This window comes from Gracilinanus agilis, chromosome 2 (assembly GCF_016433145.1).
Source record: "Gracilinanus agilis isolate LMUSP501 chromosome 2, AgileGrace, whole genome shotgun sequence".
NCBI classification, from domain to species: domain Eukaryota; kingdom Metazoa; phylum Chordata; class Mammalia; order Didelphimorphia; family Didelphidae; genus Gracilinanus; species Gracilinanus agilis.
Window position 1 is genome coordinate 558419865 of NC_058131.1, and position 18128 is coordinate 558437992.

An 18128-nucleotide genomic window follows, 5' to 3' on the forward strand; every position below is an offset into this window, starting at 1 on the left:
GATTAAAAGCTACATGGCACAGTGGATAGAGCACTGGGCCTGGAGTCAACAAGATCTGGCCTCAAGATACTTACTAGGTGTATAACTGAGCCCTTTGTCTGCCTCAGTTTCTTCAACTATAAAATGAAAACAATAGCACTTACTTTCAATCCAACTGCATTAAGAACTAGGTGGTGCAGCAGATTACTGGGCTCAGAGTCAAATCCAGCCTTCACACACTAATTGTGTGAGTCACTTAATCCCTGTCTTTTTCCTCAACTGTAAAATGGAATAATAAATAGCACCTGCTTTCCCAAAATTGTTATAAGGATCAAGTGAGATAATAATTATAAAGAGCTTACTTTAGTACATAGCACAGTGTCTGGCACATTGTTCCCTTCCCCTTAAAAGCTCTATGATATCCCATGTGTTTTTGTATAACCTAAGGTGTTAGGCATAGTTTATAACTATTTGCTGTTAATATAATGATTGGAAGAAGGCAAAGTGTGCTTTTAAAGTACTCAAAGCAACTTTAAAAGTTTAAGTTCTCCATTAAACTCACTGAAACCTCCTTTACATAACTAACATAATTAATCCTGAGTTGGTGGATAGTGACATGACCAGCCTACTGTATTTATACACAAGTCTCAATGTTTTATTTTTTGTGTATAACCTTTAACAGTAGTTAGTCACTGAACTGAAAATGACTATAGAAACATATGAACTTAAGTTGAGACTAGTAATTTTGTTGGAATAGCAGACATGCCTTGAAATTCATTTTAAATATTAGTGGAAAGATACTAAAACATGAATATCCTCAATCAATAACAAAGTCAAATAAAAAATATTAGGCTACTTAGGGAAAATTATTATCAAAAAGAAGCCACACTGCAGGAAATACGCATAGAGCAGAAAAATCTCTATTTTTAAGGTCTCACTAAATACTTGTAAATATACAGCAATGGAAACAGAGAGGATACTGCTGAAAATCAGTCTGGTAAGCTTCTTTTGGGATGAGAAATTTGAACATCTATATCCTCTTATTCAGCTGTCATTCTAATATATGTATCAAAAATCAAGGGTTTTCAGTAAAGAATGTGTATTTTTTCACCAATGAGAAAGAAAAGGAGAAAAATGTTACTACGTTGACAAAAGACACAGGAGGGATTATAATATATATACTATGACTAAAAAACCTGGGGCAGATTTCTATAAGCCATATTTTAAAATTCATATTTTATAGTCAAAATACCACTTTTATAAATAAATGAAATTTTATTTATAAATTTATGGTTTTAAGACTAAGAAATATGCTAATAAGATTTCATTTCTATTTTAAGAAAGAGGAAAAAAATTTTAGTATTCTACATTTCTGACAAAAAATTTTTCAAGACAATTTTTTTTGTCCATAATTCAACCTGGAGCTCCCAGGGGAAAAAAAATCCTATCTAGTAGAGAAAAACAGTTGCTAGTTTCAATTTTTCAGTAATATCAAAAAAAATTTTCCTATAATCTGTAGCTATCCAGAATATTTAAAAGCTATTCCAATCACACTGTATTATAGAAACCAACCTGGGTCCATACTGAGGGGGAAATGTGTCACCAAAGAAATGTCTATATATATAGTCATCCAAATCCTCAAACACTCCATGATTATCTACTTGATATTCCTTCATGTCTTCAAGATAATCTTTAACATCATTAACAAAGTCAGTGAACAACATCTGATCATGAATAAAGACACTGTTATGGAAAAACTTATTGATGAATTGCTCAAGTTCTCCCCAATGATGGAAGTCATTTACTTCTTGCTGCACATATCTTTGCATTAATTGATTAAATTCATCTATTCTTACAGGGTCTAGTACTCTGTTGAAAAGGCTAACAGATTCCTGATGAGCACATTCAAAAACACCAGAACAGCCTTTTGTTAGACGGTGAGGATTTTTCACACAGTCTTTGTCGGTGGTGCATTTCTGGGAGTTGGTGTTTTTACCAAATGTTTCAAACTGAACTGGTTGCTTTTCCTGATGACCACATTCAATAAAATCAGAAGGGTTTTTTAAAAAGTGGTAATTTCTTACTGAGTCTTGGATTGTGCTGCATTTCTGGGAATTTGTGTTCTCAAATGTTTCAAACTGAACTGACTTTTGTTTTCTTCCTGATCTTGCCATGCTGGGACTTTTATGATGTGTGTTTTTAGAAGGTGGTCTAGGTTGGGGATGTAAATATTCACGATAAACAGTTTTTGCTTTTTTAGTTGCTTCATCTCTTTTATCTCCAAATTTTTTATTCCCCTTTTCATCAAAGATAATCTTGGTGGTATCTTTGAAATGGCTGAAGGTAGACTTAACAGAATCTGAAAATTTTTTCAAGTTTTCCTTAACAGCTTCTTTAGCCTGTTTAATCTTTTCTTTATGGTGCCTTACAAATTCTTTTGTTGAATTCTTCATGGCATCAAAAGTTTCCTTAACTGAACCAAACAAGGTATCTTTAGACTTCCTAGCCTTGTTAGTTCCCTTGCTACCTTTATTTTTTTCATTGTTTTCTTGTCTTCCACTTTGATCTTTTGCTTCAACATATAATCTTTCCCACAAATCAGATCGTTGTTGTTCAAAGTTTAGCTTCCATTCCAGCTCTGTTAGTCTTGTTCGTAAAGTTTCTATTTCCTTATTTTCAGTCAGTATATTGGGAGAGTCTATATCACCAGATGACTGCTTACTGCTTAAAAGATCCAGTTCCTCCCTTAAGGCAATGGTTGTTTGTCGTTCTTTTTCTAGTTCTCTCCTTAGCATCTGTGCTTCTGCCAAGAGGGTCTCCTTCTGACTGAGAAAGCTATGAGTTTTTTGCTTTTCTTCTTCTAAATGCTGTTTAAGTTTTTGATTTTCAGAAACTATTGATTCAGTACTTGTTTCTTTATCTTCCAAATTTCGAATCTGTTCTCTTAGTTTCCTTAACTCTTCCTGTAAGGAGGACAATGCTTTTTCTTCCTTCTCCAGAGACACTCTTAAATGATGGTTTTCTGTAGCGAGGGTTTTTTTCTGTGTTTCAAAGGCTATCTTCTCCACCTCAGTAAGCCTCAAACATGTTGCAAGATTTTCTCTCAGTGACTAGTATTTTTAAAAAGAAAAAAAAGTCTTTAAAGAGAGACTTCTATACTGTTTAATGATAATATAAAAAATTTCATAACCATTATTATCTATATATGCTCAAACATTTAATGTATGGGAAAACATTTTCTATTTGCCACACAATAAAGAGCATAAGAATTTAAGATAAGCTCAGAGACACCTAATGAATAATCTTTTTAATGACTACTATTAACAAGTCATTTATTGGTTTATCATTAAAGAAGGTGTTCCCAAACTAGCATAAGTACCCACCTAAACAAAATCTCAGGGCAAGGTATATTTCAGCTCCTAATTTTTTAATGTATTATATTAAAACAGAAACTGTATCATTAATAATTGTCATCATTTGATTCCAATTTTGTTTTTGGGGGATGGTGTAGATGGGGAAAAAAAAGGTAGGTCAAAGGCCCAGAATGAGTCCTGCTTATTTGCTGTTGTAACATGTAAACTGTATGTTAGCAAAGTCAGTTTCACACAGTCTACTTGCTTTGCTGTCACCTCTGCTGGATCTGGTCTACCACTACCAGCTTCCTTTAACATTAAATGATAAAAGGAAGAAATTCCCAAATGCTGACAGGGCAGCTCTGGCACAGCCTGATACTTTATCTGCCTTATTAGCAACTATTGCTAAACCTAGAAGCAAAATGCTTGCTGACAGTTAACTCCCCTTTGAGAGTATTCCTGCTTGAGGAAAACATCAACAAGTTGGACACATATCCAAGAGAAGCCTCCCAGGGCTGGAAGATGCTATGGACAGACATCTAACATCTGTTGTGAGAACTTGGAAGAACCAAGCAAGCCCTTATCTTGGTGCCTAAGAAGACCTAATTGAAAGATAACTTGAGGGGACAGTTATACATATGACTTGTAGTACTTTCAAAGACTAACATTATCTATAAAATACTAGCAAATTTCCCTTAGACCAGTGATTCCCAAAGTGGGCGCCATCACCCCCTGGTGGGTGCTGCAGCGATCCAGGGAGATGGTGATGGCCACAGGTGCATTTATCTTTCCTATTAATTGCTATTAAAAATTTTAAAAAATTAATTTCCAGGGGGCTAAGTAATATTTTTTCTGGAAAGGGGGCGGTAGGCCAAAAAAGTTTGGGAACCACTGCTTTAGACAAAGTACACTTTGATGAAGACTTGGATTCATAAACTTAAGGAAATGCAGCACTATCCTTACCTACATATCTAATTTATCCAGTTATCATGTCCACAGAACTTCAGAAAAACCTTCAAAGATCTCCCTACCTAAATTCATTCTATATGAATGAGGTTAGTATGGGATAATTTCTGCCTGAAATGCTCTCCCCTTTTCTCCAGTGCCACTCTGAAACCCTTTAGTAGTGCCTTCAAGGTACTCTACAGGCATAGCCTTCAGGAATCTAGGGCTTTTCTACTATGAAGAAGCATTAAAGTAAGATTTAGGGAGGCAAATTAGTGATATCATGGCTCAATTAAATACCTATAGTTTTAGTCATCGAATTATTTGAAAGGGAAGGAAATGTTTCAAATTTATCAGGTATTCAGTGGTATTGAGAAACTGAAAAGATTATTGGTCCTGGAGAAGTTATTAATGACTCCTAATGGGACCAAATAGTTAAAGTAGTAGTAAGTAGTTGTAGACAACAGAGGCATTCCATGAGAATGCCTAATATGTTAGACAACAAAGTACTTAATTACTAAGCTATATCAAATATAATGATAACAATTGAATTTTGTTCCTGTAAATTATGTCTTTATCTTCAAATGTTTTTGTTTGTTTGGCATGATGCTCTGTACACAACTTTTTTTTTAAATGTGGAGAAAATATCAATACCCACCTTATCACCAGAAGCCCCTTGTTCTTGCTGACATTGGTAAAGATAATCCTTCATACCATTCAATTCATCAACATGTATCTTTCTGACTAGTTCCTGGCGTTTTTGAATCTGAATGGTACCTAAAACAACATTTATTAAATTCATTTTTTATAAGTCAGAAAAAAACTTTGCCATTTATAACTGTGTTTTCATTTTTAACTTTTACTGAAGACAGTGAAATCCCATTTATCCAGACTGTTAGAGGAAAATTTGGTATCTTAATAAAATGAAATGTTACTATATCCCATAATGCATCATTTTAGAAAGAATTATAATACAACAATTACTAAAGCTATGCCAAACACAATTTAACATTTGATTAAGAAATCAATTGTATATCAGTTGCCATTATGAATTTTACTATGACTGGATACGTTCCAGACAGAAATCATGTCTTATATTTTTTCTTACTGATTTTACTTAATTGTTCTTATTGTTTCAAGAGAGCTATTTGTAGCAGGGAGTATATACAATCTGTGAACAGTGACTGCAAAAAATAGGAGGCATCTTCAGCAAAGTAAAACTTCCTTCTGTTCTTTGTGTATTAAATAGAGAACACAGATTCTGTTATTATCATGTTAAATTTAAAATATACTTAAACTGTCAACAAAGTCTGTTTTATTCACAATACTTTCTATTCTGTATATGTTGAAATGTTCACTTAAATTCATCATAAAGAATTTTTTAAAACATATTATGTAAGAATTCAGTACTTAAAGAATTCTTAGGATCTGGATAAATGAGGTTACTGAATGATTAAATGTTGATTAAAGTTAATTACAAAAGATAATAAACTAAGTTAAACGTCATTAACTTTTCAGGAACACCAACATAGGAGAGTGAGGTTTAATTTTTTTTTTTTTAATGACAAAAAAACTAAAGAAAAACTATAATACTTAACAGGATTTCATTTTGGAGTGTTTTGTTTTTTTAAAACCTCTGTGAAGTTGGAAATAATTTTGCTTTCCTTTTCCATAGGCCGAAACTGAGGCCCTGAAAGTGCAGTCTTATACAGACATACCTTGTTTTATTGCACTTTGCTTTGAAGATACATTTTTTTACAAATTGAAGATTTCTGGCAACCCTGTAATTGACCAAGTCGTATCAGTGCCATTTTACCAATAGCATGTGCTCATAGTGTGTCTCTCTAAAATTTTGTAATTCTTGAAATATTTCATACTTTTTCATTATTATTATATCTATTATAGTAATCTGTGATCGTGAACTTTGATGTTACCACTGTAATTGTTTTGGGGCACCACAAACCACACCCATCTAAGGATGGCAAATTTAATTGAAAATGTTACTCCTCACTGCTCCACCAAATGGTTGTTCCCCCATCTCTTTCCCTTTTCAGGCTTCCCAACTTCCTGAGGTACAGCAATATTGAAATTAGGTCAATCAGTAATTCTACAATGGCCTTTTAAGTGTTCAAATGAAAGGAGAGAGTCAATTGATAAAGCAAACTTCATCTTATTTTAAGAAACTGTCACAGCTGAGCCCCTACCCTAGGTAACTTTGCAGCCATCAACATTAAAGCAGGGCCCTTCACAGCAAAAAGATTGAAGGCTCAGATGATATTTAGCATTTTTTAGCAATAAAGGATTTTTTAACAAAGGTTTTGTGCATTTTTTGAGGAATAATGCTACTGCACACTTAACAGACTACAGTATAGTGTAAAAATAACTTTTACATACACTGAAAAACCAAAAGATTCATGTGACTTTGCTTTACTGCAAAATTTGCTTAATGACAATGGTCTGGAAGCAAACCTATGAAGTATATGCATGTATTATAAGTTACGCCTATATCTGTTTACAATGTAAGTCATGCACAGAAATGGAAATTAATTTAATTTTTGGTTCTATTTTCCCACACTGTATATGTTATAGATACAGTGGAAAAAGAGGGAAGGGAGAAAAGACAACAAATCCGCTCCAAAAGATAATTTTGGCAGTGTCTCATGAAAGCAGAGCTATAGGGACTCTTAGGAAAGCCACAATTCTACCATCTTCTCAGAAGCAAGAAAGAGCTTAGACTAAATAAAAGCTGGCATAGTTATCTACTTTAAAATATATTATGCAAACTGCTTATACATGCATGCTATACACATGCTGCTACATGCTTCATGCATATGATAAATCACAATTTAATAGAGCAAAAATGCATTTGGTAAACAAATGATTTTTAATCTTCTGAATTTCCTATGAGATTATCACCAAAGAGGTGCTTTTGCAGGAAGCAGCAAGATGTTGCATCTGTAACTGACTCCTATTTTCATTAAGATTTTTCCTTTTTTTTTTTTTGAGGGATATAGGAAAGTAATAATCAAAAGAAAAGCAAAAAATTCTGATACATCTCAGTAACGGAATGTAAATAAAAATGCCTGAAGATAGACATATGAACATATCAAATAAAATGTTAAGAATTATTCAAGTATAACTGATGTGTGTCCTTTTTTCATTAACCTTTTCTAGCACAGGAACATCTAACATGTTTATCTATTATGATCCTTTTGTTTCTGATATCCTTTTAACCCTCCAAAATTATCAGCTTTGCATAGAATCTATTTTCATCCTTTTAACATTTTGTCCCATAACGATATGGAAATCTCAAATTTTATGTTTTAACAATACATAGTTACTTAAAATTGAAGCTGGACATGAGGTTAGAGATCATCTAACCTAATCAAACCTTTCTCCATTTTTAATGTGAGAATACTGAGGACCAAAAATATGAAATTATATATGTTGGTGACAGAGCACATATTACACACATCACAAAGTGCATGATCTTACAGTCAAATGTTCTTTCAATTACATTATGCCAACTCCCTGTTAATAATAAGAGAATTTTAAAAATTTCAATTCTTAAAGGGCTGGAGTAAGGGGAGGCTTCATGTCATACTAAAAAAAATGAAAAATAAAAACTATTTCTGGAGTCAGAGTTGCAATGTTACCTTTGTTACTTAATACATTGGGTCAGTCTCTGTGGACTTCAATTTTCTTTTCTAGAATGCTGGGGAATTCTCTCCAAGAGTACTTTTAATTTTAAATCTCTTAAATTCATTGAGATTAAGTATTATTTTATTTTTTGGCTTGATATAATTTAGTACAATTTTCAGCACAAAGTTGGTACTTAATAAATGCTTATGGAGGGAGGGAAGGAGGGAGGAAGGAAGGAAGGAAAGGAGTCATTCAATAGGCCTGTTAGTCTATTTTCTACTTTTTAAAAGCAGTACTACCAGAATAAGGGCTAATTTAGGTTAATTTGTAGCATCAACTAATTTATTTCAAGCAATAAAAACTGTCAAGAACTAGCCAAGAGAACACAAATTTCAGTAGTAATCCAGTGAAATATATCTTTTCATACTTTGTCTAGTCTAGTCAGATTTATGGAGCTGTCAATACTGACTTCCTAGTAGAGGATGAAAACTAACTCATAACAAATTAAAAGAGAAGTAAGTGCTTCACGAGAGCTACAAAACATTTTCATACTACCAATCCTGATTAACAGCATTTTTTACTGAAAACTAACTTTTGGACTTTGACCAGTGAAGTGGTTAGAAACAGTGGATTTCTAGAGCACCAGGTATGGAGTCAGAAGACCTGAGTTCAAATGTGGCCTCAAGACACTTCCCAGGCAAGTCACTTACCCCTATTTGCCTCAGTTTCCTCATCTCTAAAATGAAATGGAGAAGAAAATGGCAAACCACTCTAGTATCTTTGCCATGAAAACTCCAAATGGAGTCACAAAGAGTTGGATATGACTGAAACAACCCAACAGCAAACTTCTGGACTGCTGGACTGTACTTAGACTTATTTAGATAAAAGCAATTTAAGTCACCATGCTCAGCTTACAAAAATAGATAAAAAAAACTACCACCTATAGAGTATTTTATTTAGAATGGTATCATGTTATAACTTTCTCCCAATTTCCAGTTACTACTAGTACTGCTTAATGAAAGTAGTTAAATCCCATCAAGATTGTTATGAGGGGCTAAACTAGGGTGATAGACATTAAGTATAAAGAAAAGCCATGAGAGATTTTGTGAAAGCAAGAAATAAAATAAAGCTTGCTAACTGATTGGCTATGTTAGGTGAATAATAGTGAGGAGTTGAGGAGAACATCATGTTTTGATCCTTGTTGACTAAAAGGTGGCATGGCCAAATAGTAGGTGCATTTTCACTGAGATATTGCATTGCTACCTCCAACTCAAAATATCACAACTTAATGTCAGTCTACCCCACAAAAATTTCCCACAACCAATTTTCCTGTCCCTACAGGATCATCATTCACTCAGGATTACAATTTGGGAGTCAGCTTTAATTTTCCTCTGCCATTCATACCTTCTAATATTAGTTACCAAAACTAATTGATACTTTTTTCTTTTAAAGTGTCTATAGCTAACTCTTCTCTATTTCCACGGTTACTACCATAGGTGAGGCCTTCCTCACCTTATTCAATTACTAGAATAGTACCCTATATGGCCACCTTTCTCACTCTAGGTTCCTTTTGGAACTTTTTAGGAACCATGTCATACCTCATCCCTACCCCTCCACCTCAGACCAAGGGCCAGTGCCAGCCCCTCATTGCATGACATGCCCTTTCTCCAAATACGTGCAGAATTAGAGGATTACATTGTCATTCCATTCCTGGAGGTGACAGGGTTCCCAGTGCAATTTCTACACAGTGCATGAGTCACATTAAAAGGAAATGGGTCAGTGACCCAAACCTTATTAAAGCATTTATCCTGGTAGGCCTGTGAAAGTGAAAGGCTACCATAGATGCAAATTTCCTGGAAACTTCAGGCAACTGGTAGGTCTTTGAGGCAGGGAAACCATGGGAGAGGGACCTGGGATTTTTTTTCCATTTGAGGGACCCGCTTTAGATACTGCCAATTGAATTAGGGGATTATCTGCTCAGGTAGCTGGGTATACATAGTTCAAAACCTAGGAGAAGACCCTGGGGGGGGGGGGCAGATTTAATGCAAAAGACATAAGGCCATGTATTCTGCCCTTTCAGTTTTACAGTGATGGGGGCAGATAGGATGGCTCCATGGGGACCCTCCCATCCAGGTGTAGCTGGTTTGGATCTCTTGGGGCTGCAGAGATTTCTCCATCCTCCTTAGAAGGATTAGGGAAATTGTGATTAGCAATCCCTTTAGGGCTTGGTGGATGGAGCTCAACCCTAGATTTGCTTAGGGGGTTATTTTAATTAGGGTCTGTGCAATCTGGAGGGCCTGGACCTAATCAAGTCTTTGCTTACAAAACCAGTTCTGTTCACTCCAAAAGGGTCCACAAAGACTAAAAAGGACTTTGCATCTATTACAGGGTGATAGGTTCCTAGACTCTTAGAATCACAGAATCAATCACCAATCTAAAAGGAGTGGCAGCCAATAGAGACTGGCTCCTGGAAACTTGCAGGTAGGGTGAGGGAGAGGAGGTGAGTGGCCATGCCCCTGGCTGAGCTAAACTCATATGAGCTGCAGCCACAGTGGAAAAAGGCTAGAATGCCCCACCTGACCCCTGCATCTGGGGGTGGGGCCAGCCTCCCAAGCTAGGAGCCGGCACATGCCCACAGAGAGGTCTCCATGTGCCATCTTTGGCACGCATGCCATAGGTTTGCCATCACAGCTCTAGGTTATCCCCAACCCATTTCCAATCCTGTGCAGTAGACTTATAGTTCTTAAACTCTCACCTTCTGTCTTAGACTCAATACTAAATATTGGTTCCAAGGCAGAAGAAAGGTAAGGGTGAAGTAAGGGGTTAAGTGACTTGCCCAGGGTCAGAGAGCTAGGCCATATCTGAGGTCACATTTGAACCTAGGACCTTCTACCTCCAGGTTTGACTCTCTATAGATTAATGGTTCTAAAACAATTATATTATCTCCCCCCCCTCAAAAAATTTTAAGATTTCCCTATTTCAAATGAAATCAAGTTTAAACTCTTCTCTCTCTCAAAATTCCTCATAATCTGGCTCAGTCTTACTGATTCAACCTAACTTCTTCCTACTTTTAAACAAAAACCTTCTGTTCTAGTTTCTTCCCAACACTCACAAACATGCAAAGGTCACCTTCACACAGAATGATGTCCACTCATTCGTCTATCTAAAATGTACTTATCCTTCAAGAGCCATGTCCACTCCTACCTTTTTCCAGAACCTTTTCCTGACTCTTCTAGACTCTTTTCAGAACTTCTATGGTAGATAGGTATTGGTTGTAGAACAACTCAAAACAATGATATTGTCTCATATATATATATCATTGTTTTGAGTTTTATTCATATATACTTTGAGTTATATTCATATATACTTCAAGAATGGGAAATCTCTCTCCAAATAGCTTAAACTCTTTGAAAAGAAGGACCATGTTTTATAGTTATTTTTTACCTCAGTGGTACCTAGGATAGGACTGAATATGTAGTTGACAATAAAAACTGCTTTTGAAAACAAAATGTCTGTGGTAAGACAATCTGATTATTAAAAATTCCATTAAGCTATATGTCTTAATTCTTTAGAATGTATAAATTCATTCAATAAGCAAAGACAAAATAAGAAAGTAATTCATAAGGAATTCTGTCTATATTTCTACTAAAAATTCCTTTGGTTAAGTTTTCAATATTAGCCTCCTACACAATAAAAAGCTTGCTTAACCAGTGCTCTTTCAAGTTTTACACGAAGAAATCAATTCCTTGCTTTTTTGGTATAATAATCTTTGTTATTATGACCCTTGAGGTACTACAGGGCTTTGAAGTGCCTTCTGAAACCCCAAAGAGCAAACTATCAAATATAACCTTAGACTTAAGTGCATTTTCAGTTTGATATTTTAAATATACTAGAAACCACATATACTTTAGCTAAACAAATATTCATTAATCACTATGTATGGAACACTATATAAGGCACTAAAGTTGAAGAGATCTGAAACAGGCCTAGATCTCAAAGAATCTTTCAAACTAATTATGACAAAATACACCAATAACTGTGATACAAGGCAAAGTGTAATAGGTACAAAAAACAAAGAAATGCTTTCAAGTGGAAGCAGAATAAGAGTGAGCAAGGGGAAAAAGGAAGGCTTGATAGTGAGGTTGCACTTCAATTGGGCTTTAAGAAGGGGGCAAGATTCCAACAAATGTAAATAAAACGGAATCCATTCTAAGAACTGGATATAAAGGAGAAGGCAGAATAGTAATGGTGAATATGCCAAAAGTTCAGATGGCTGGACTATCAAACATCAAGGAGAAAAATACGTGAGATTTGAAAGTAGAATGGAGGCAACTTTTGAAGAACTTTAAATGCCAAGGTCAGGAATTATGCTGGAATATAATATTCTTCAGGCCTATTCCACAGACAGTACAAAATTTTTCAGAAGAGATATAACATGACCAAACCAGGAAGATGAAAAAGATGGATTGGAAAGGGGATAATGGAGGCAGGAAGACCGGTTAGCAGGCCATTATGAAAGTGTGTGAAGAGATGAGGAACTAAACTAGGATGGTTTTAGAGGCAGAAGAGGAAGAAGAGATTCAAGATAGGTTTTAGAGTAGAATCAAAAGGACATAGCAATTGACTAAACACTAAAGGTAAGGGCAAGAGAAGAGCCAAAGGTGAATCCAAAGTACCTAAGTAACTGAACCAGCTAGTAGTAGTTGCAATATTCATTAGGGAAATAGGAAGTACTATGTATGATCTTCATTATCACTCATTTATTTTCCTATCTGCATCTTTAGTTCTGAGTTAGATTCCCATCTCCCAACTAGCTATAGAGCATATCCCCTTGGAAAAAAAGTACCATTAATACATTAAATAGAACATTCCCAATATAGATCTTTGCCTTACATTTATTCCTTCTTTATTCACTAGTTTTATCAATGTCAATAATTCAGTACTCCCTATAAGAAACTCTGATTTCATATCTGACATAAGAAGAGGGATGGGAACTGAACATGTGATTTCATCTGTACAGGGTACTCTCAGATAAGGAAACCCCTGTACCAATGCAGATCAAAACCTTCTCTGAAACTTTATAGTATCAGTGCCCAGTACTGGGAAGTTAAGTAACTTATCCATGGTCTCACAGAAATTTGTATCAGAAGTAAGACTTACAGATTTTATTGAACACAAGGCAAGCTCCAATTCCATTAAGTCACAATATCTCTCAATCTATGACATGTCATACTTATTTTTAAGTGTAAAGGAGTGGCTCACGTTCTTTCTCTCATCTTTTTATATAAAATTAGGTGCCAAGTTCTTTCAATTATATCTCTGAAACATCTTCTTCCTCTGCCTTTCCAACCCTAATCCACTGCCAATACTTTAACATAAATTACCACCAACCTGGGCTATTTCAATATCCTAACAGTTCCCATTCTCACCCATTCTTCATACCACTGACAAATTAGCTCCCTAATGCATGGGTCTGATCTTAATATTCCTCTGCACAAAAAGCTTCCATGGCTCCCTGCTGCTTACTAAAAGTTCAAACTCCTTTAGCATTCAAATCTATCCACAAAATGGCACTCCTCTACTCTCCTAGTTTTGCCTTATGCCTTATATTAGATGTCGTCTACAATCCCTCCCAATCCTAAATCTGTGGTCTTTTATGATCACACTTCCCTATATATTCTATGGTGCCATGCAAATATTATTTCATTCCTTAAATGTGCCCTGTACTTTTTCAGTTTGTTGTATTTGGTCACAAAGTTGCTCTCCAAAACCTTTCCTGGTGGCTCTTCTCCCACACGCTAATCAGTAATGATGATGCCAGTACTCCTCAGACCTCTCTAATACATTTATATATTACTTATCTGTGTATGTCTTTATTTTATAACTGAGATATGAGGACAGTATCCAAAGTATCAAAAATCACTATCACTTAGAGGGTTGGAGAAGGTGCCTGGTGAGTATGAGCATGCTGCAACATATCACAAATAAAGAACTTTGAAAATGGATACAAGATGTTATCAGTAAAAGTATATGATAGAAAAAGAGGATTGGGCACTCATGTGGAGAGGATGAGAGAGGGTAAATGGATAGTGTAAGTATTCACTAATATCTTTGAGGAAAAAGTTCTGGGCTCACTGGGTGAACTACATTTATGAGACAAAACAGACAAAAATCATACATGATGGGCAGGCAAGCATGGGGTATAAAACTGCATCGTAGGAAAGACCATCCAAAATGATATAATCACCGAAACTTGTCTTTAAGTATGTATTAGACTACAGGCTCCAAGATAGTAAAAACTACTTTCTATCTATAATTATCTTTGCTTGAACCCAGAACAATGCTCTACATACAATACCATTTATGGAATTTGTGAAATTTTGCTCTGGTGGGACATGTTGATTTTGGGATGATTAGACATCCAGATGGAGCTATCCAATAAAGAGTTAGAAACATGGAACTTAGTTCTGGTAATAGGTTGGAGAGAGTTACAGAGATTTGAAAGGTAATGACTAACATTAGGTCAGAATAGGTGTCATCAACAAGCATGAGAGTGTCAGAAAAAGGTGAGGGCCAAGGACAGATACTAAGGACACCTAAGACAAACCATGGGAAGACAGACGATCAAAAAGGAGATAGTAATATCAAATTCTTCTAACTATGAATGGTCAAGACAGATAAGGCTGAAGCCACTGGATTAGAGAGTAAATTACTAACCTTCTGGGGAACTGTGAGAACTGAGAGGAAAGAGACTAAAGATTTAAAAACTGAAAAACTAATTGCACTCATGAGAATGTTAAATATAAAACATATGAGTAAAATACAGGTTAGGAATATGAGCCACATTCTTCCCACCAATACGGCTTGCGAACATTTCAAATGTAGCCTATACATGGCATTAGTTTTTAGCTTACATCTGCACTTTTTCATTCAAAGACTTTATTTTGGGGATGTATCCTACATTCAGACCAATAAGATGATATTAGGGAATTTAGGTGGGTTGGTTTGTGCATATGTGTACCTAATTACATCAGAACTTTATATATCCAAATATGAGTTTCCTTCAAAGTAATTCTTGAGAGGGTACGTTATTTGTTCCGATCATTGCCACTGGCCTAAAATATTTTTGGAACTTCTTTTTTGGAACTGACTGCAGAGAATATAGAAATGTTATTTAGAACATACTCAGCAGATATTCAAATATTTGCTCTTTTAAGGGTGAACTTGATTTTTGAATATAGTCAAGTCTCATGGATAACATATCTAGGCCATACACTATTTGGGTCCAAAATAATTAAATGTATTTGTTTTATCTACTTATTTTCTGATTGCTTAAACTGTCTCTAAAGAGAACTTCAAAAAGCAATGGCAATGGCACCGGAATATATATGTATAGTCTCCCAGGAATAATTACTTTAAAGGGCAATACTTACTTAGCTATATAAGTTCTGGCTTTTTTTTTTTAAAGTCATTTGTTACCTTACATTACACTTATTACATTACATTAAATTATAATATTATTGTCCTCATAATCTCATCACCAAAAAAAAAAATAGGACACAATTACAGAAAAATAAGCTGCCACATGCTAATTATAGTTATTCTGAATAGATTAGTGTAGAAAATACACAGGTAAATGTGAATGCTTTATTACTTCTAATCACTGAAATATTTTTTATATTTTTAAATAGGAAAATTGTTGTCAATGAATAAGTACCTTTTCTTTCTAAGTATTTTTTTTTTTACCAAATGCTCAAAGGCCATGCAATGTGTAGGTGTTTAATGCCACTTGGGTTAATCAGTAAATTCAATATTTTATGGTATTAAATTTTGATTTAAGTAAGAGAATAGAAGATTTTTTTATTACCTGAAGGTTTACCTGTGGAAAGATAACATTATATTCAAATAAAAATCAGTAAGTCCACTGGTTTATATATTTAAACAATTTTACATATACAAATATGCATGCACATAAAAATATGCAAACTATCTGGAGAAGGGATACCCTTCAGATACAGGCACTGTCAGTAATGACTTTGGGAGGGAGGAGAAAGGAGAATCTAGGGAAGGTTATCTGGAGGAATAATTATGTGTTCTGGACTTTAAAGGATGAATAGGAATTAAAGAGGTGCATTTCAGGCATGAGATCAAAGGAACAAGAATCCTAATGGGAAGAACTTCCAGTGTGAAAACTCCTTCCTCAACACAGATCCCACTCAAGCTATGTAATTTGTAATTCCTAGGGAGCTACCTGAGGCACATACAGGTTAAATTATGGGATAGAGTAGAATAGAGATGAGGCATAAATCTTGTGTAAGAAGTGGGAATTGAACCCAAATCTTCCAATATACACTATACCAGGCCATCCTTTATACATATAGCTATATAGAATATTAATGTAAAGTGCTTTGCAAACTTTAAAGCACTATGAAAATATTAGCTATTATTAATCTGACCCATTATGTTACAACTGAGTATCCACATTATAATATCATTGTTCTAAGTTTTGATAGCATGAATGCTCAAATGAGTCATCTGTTGGGTTTGGAAATATTTGTTATACAATAACTTTAACAGGAGGATGTGATTTTTAAGCTAAATATTGGAAGTAAAGGATGAGAATATTGACTGCAGTTTTATAGCAAGACGTGTATGAATATTTGGTTGTATAAATAGTGCTAGTACTGTGTTGAATATACAGTATATAAAATATCCAGAAATAAATGATTGGACTACATACCTTTCCCCTCCCTGCAGAAGAGTGCTATATGAGTAACCATCTGGAAGCCTATTTCTATATATCCCTTTGAAATTCACAATAGTTAGACGTGATGACATCAATGTACTGAGAGGCATCTATAAGAAATTAAACCTTGAAGATGTGTAGCAATCTGTCAATACAGTGAGGAATTAGGAGTACATCATTTCTCCTGTTAGTTTTTCTGGCAATCCAAATACTATCTGGTTATTTCCTAACTTAATAGAACTGCAAATTACTTTAGCTGCCATCAGAGAAGGCAGGCAGTATTATCTTAATTTTTTATCTTGTTAAATGCATTGAAGAGCTATCTATGCCATGTTTTAATAAGCGACATCACCCTGGAATTTGTTCATTCTTTATATAGAAATAGAGTTAAACTCTATCCCATCTGATTCTCTATATTGAAGATTATGGCATCTTGAAGCTATAATTCTTAGAAATCAAGCGATAAAATGTAAAGATTTCAGATCATTGCAATTGGATGTGCCAAAAATGTCCTTTTTACATCTTGTTCGCAGTCACATATTTTTGTTGTGCTGGTAGGATAAGAATACAAATAAAGTTAAACCAATCACAAAGGAAGGAAACCAACCACAGCCCCCAAAGAAAAGGCACTTAAGACCTGATACAGAAGCAAAAATTTAAGATTACCTGGTAAACTGAAAATATTGTTCAGAATTAAGTACAGATTGGATATAAACATCAGTAAAGTTAATGTCTGTATCCTTTCCAAAAGAGCTCTTTTTGGCAGTTCAACCCCCTCCTGCCAATACTATCCTTTCCTGAAATTTTCCTACCTTTCTTTAAAAGTCCTCTGAATTCTTTGCTAAAGACTCCAACTGCTAGAGTAGACTGTATGAAGTTTGCATCTTTCTCTTCCTTATTTGGGAGAGGTAACACAATGTGATAAAATTAAAATAACTGTTTTAATCTTATCTCTCACCTATTGGATATATTACCTTGGGAATAGTTACTTACCTTCTCTAAACCTCCACATCTTTTGGCTGTAAAATGAGGTTAACACTTGTACTATCTATATCTCATAAGACAAGTGAAGGAAGTACTTGTACATTTTAAAATGTCATACAAACTATTTGTTAGAACACACAGAGAATGCTAAGCAGAACAAATTATTCCAACAATGATATCCTAAGCAAAAGGGTAAGTGATCAAGAAGTTTCCCACAACATTTCACTTAAGCTTTAGATGCTATGCACAATGAACAATTCGAGGCATGGAAACATTGATGACATATATAAGATGTGAGGAAGTCATGAGGCAACATTTTAAATTTTACTAACTTATAGCAGCAGTGAGAGTCAAAATGTAATACCTACACATAAACAGGAGGAAATTGGTAATAGTAAAAGATTTCAAAATGCAAATTTCTTTTAAATATCTCAAAAGCATTACCCAAAAAGTTAATGATCTTCCCACCAGTCCTAAGG

The 18128-nt window shown here is 34.8% G+C and overlaps 1 protein-coding gene across 4 annotated transcripts in view; it reads right to left on the minus strand.

The window, feature by feature from the left end:
• Nucleotides 1-18128, minus strand: part of CCPG1 (cell cycle progression 1) — a 68959-nt gene that overhangs the window by 1966 nt on the left and 48865 nt on the right. For 3 of the 4 annotated variants that reach the window (XM_044665294.1, XM_044665292.1, XM_044665293.1), the window contains 3 exons: nucleotides 15787-15798; nucleotides 4936-5054; nucleotides 1552-3089 (listed from right to left, as the gene is read on the minus strand). In XM_044665294.1, coding sequence (XP_044521229.1) covers nucleotides 1552-3089; nucleotides 4936-5054; nucleotides 15787-15798 — 1669 coding nt within the window. The remainder of the gene's footprint in view (nucleotides 1-1551; nucleotides 3090-4935; nucleotides 5055-15786; nucleotides 15799-18128) is intronic. The other variant, XM_044665295.1, reaches the window with a different exon arrangement.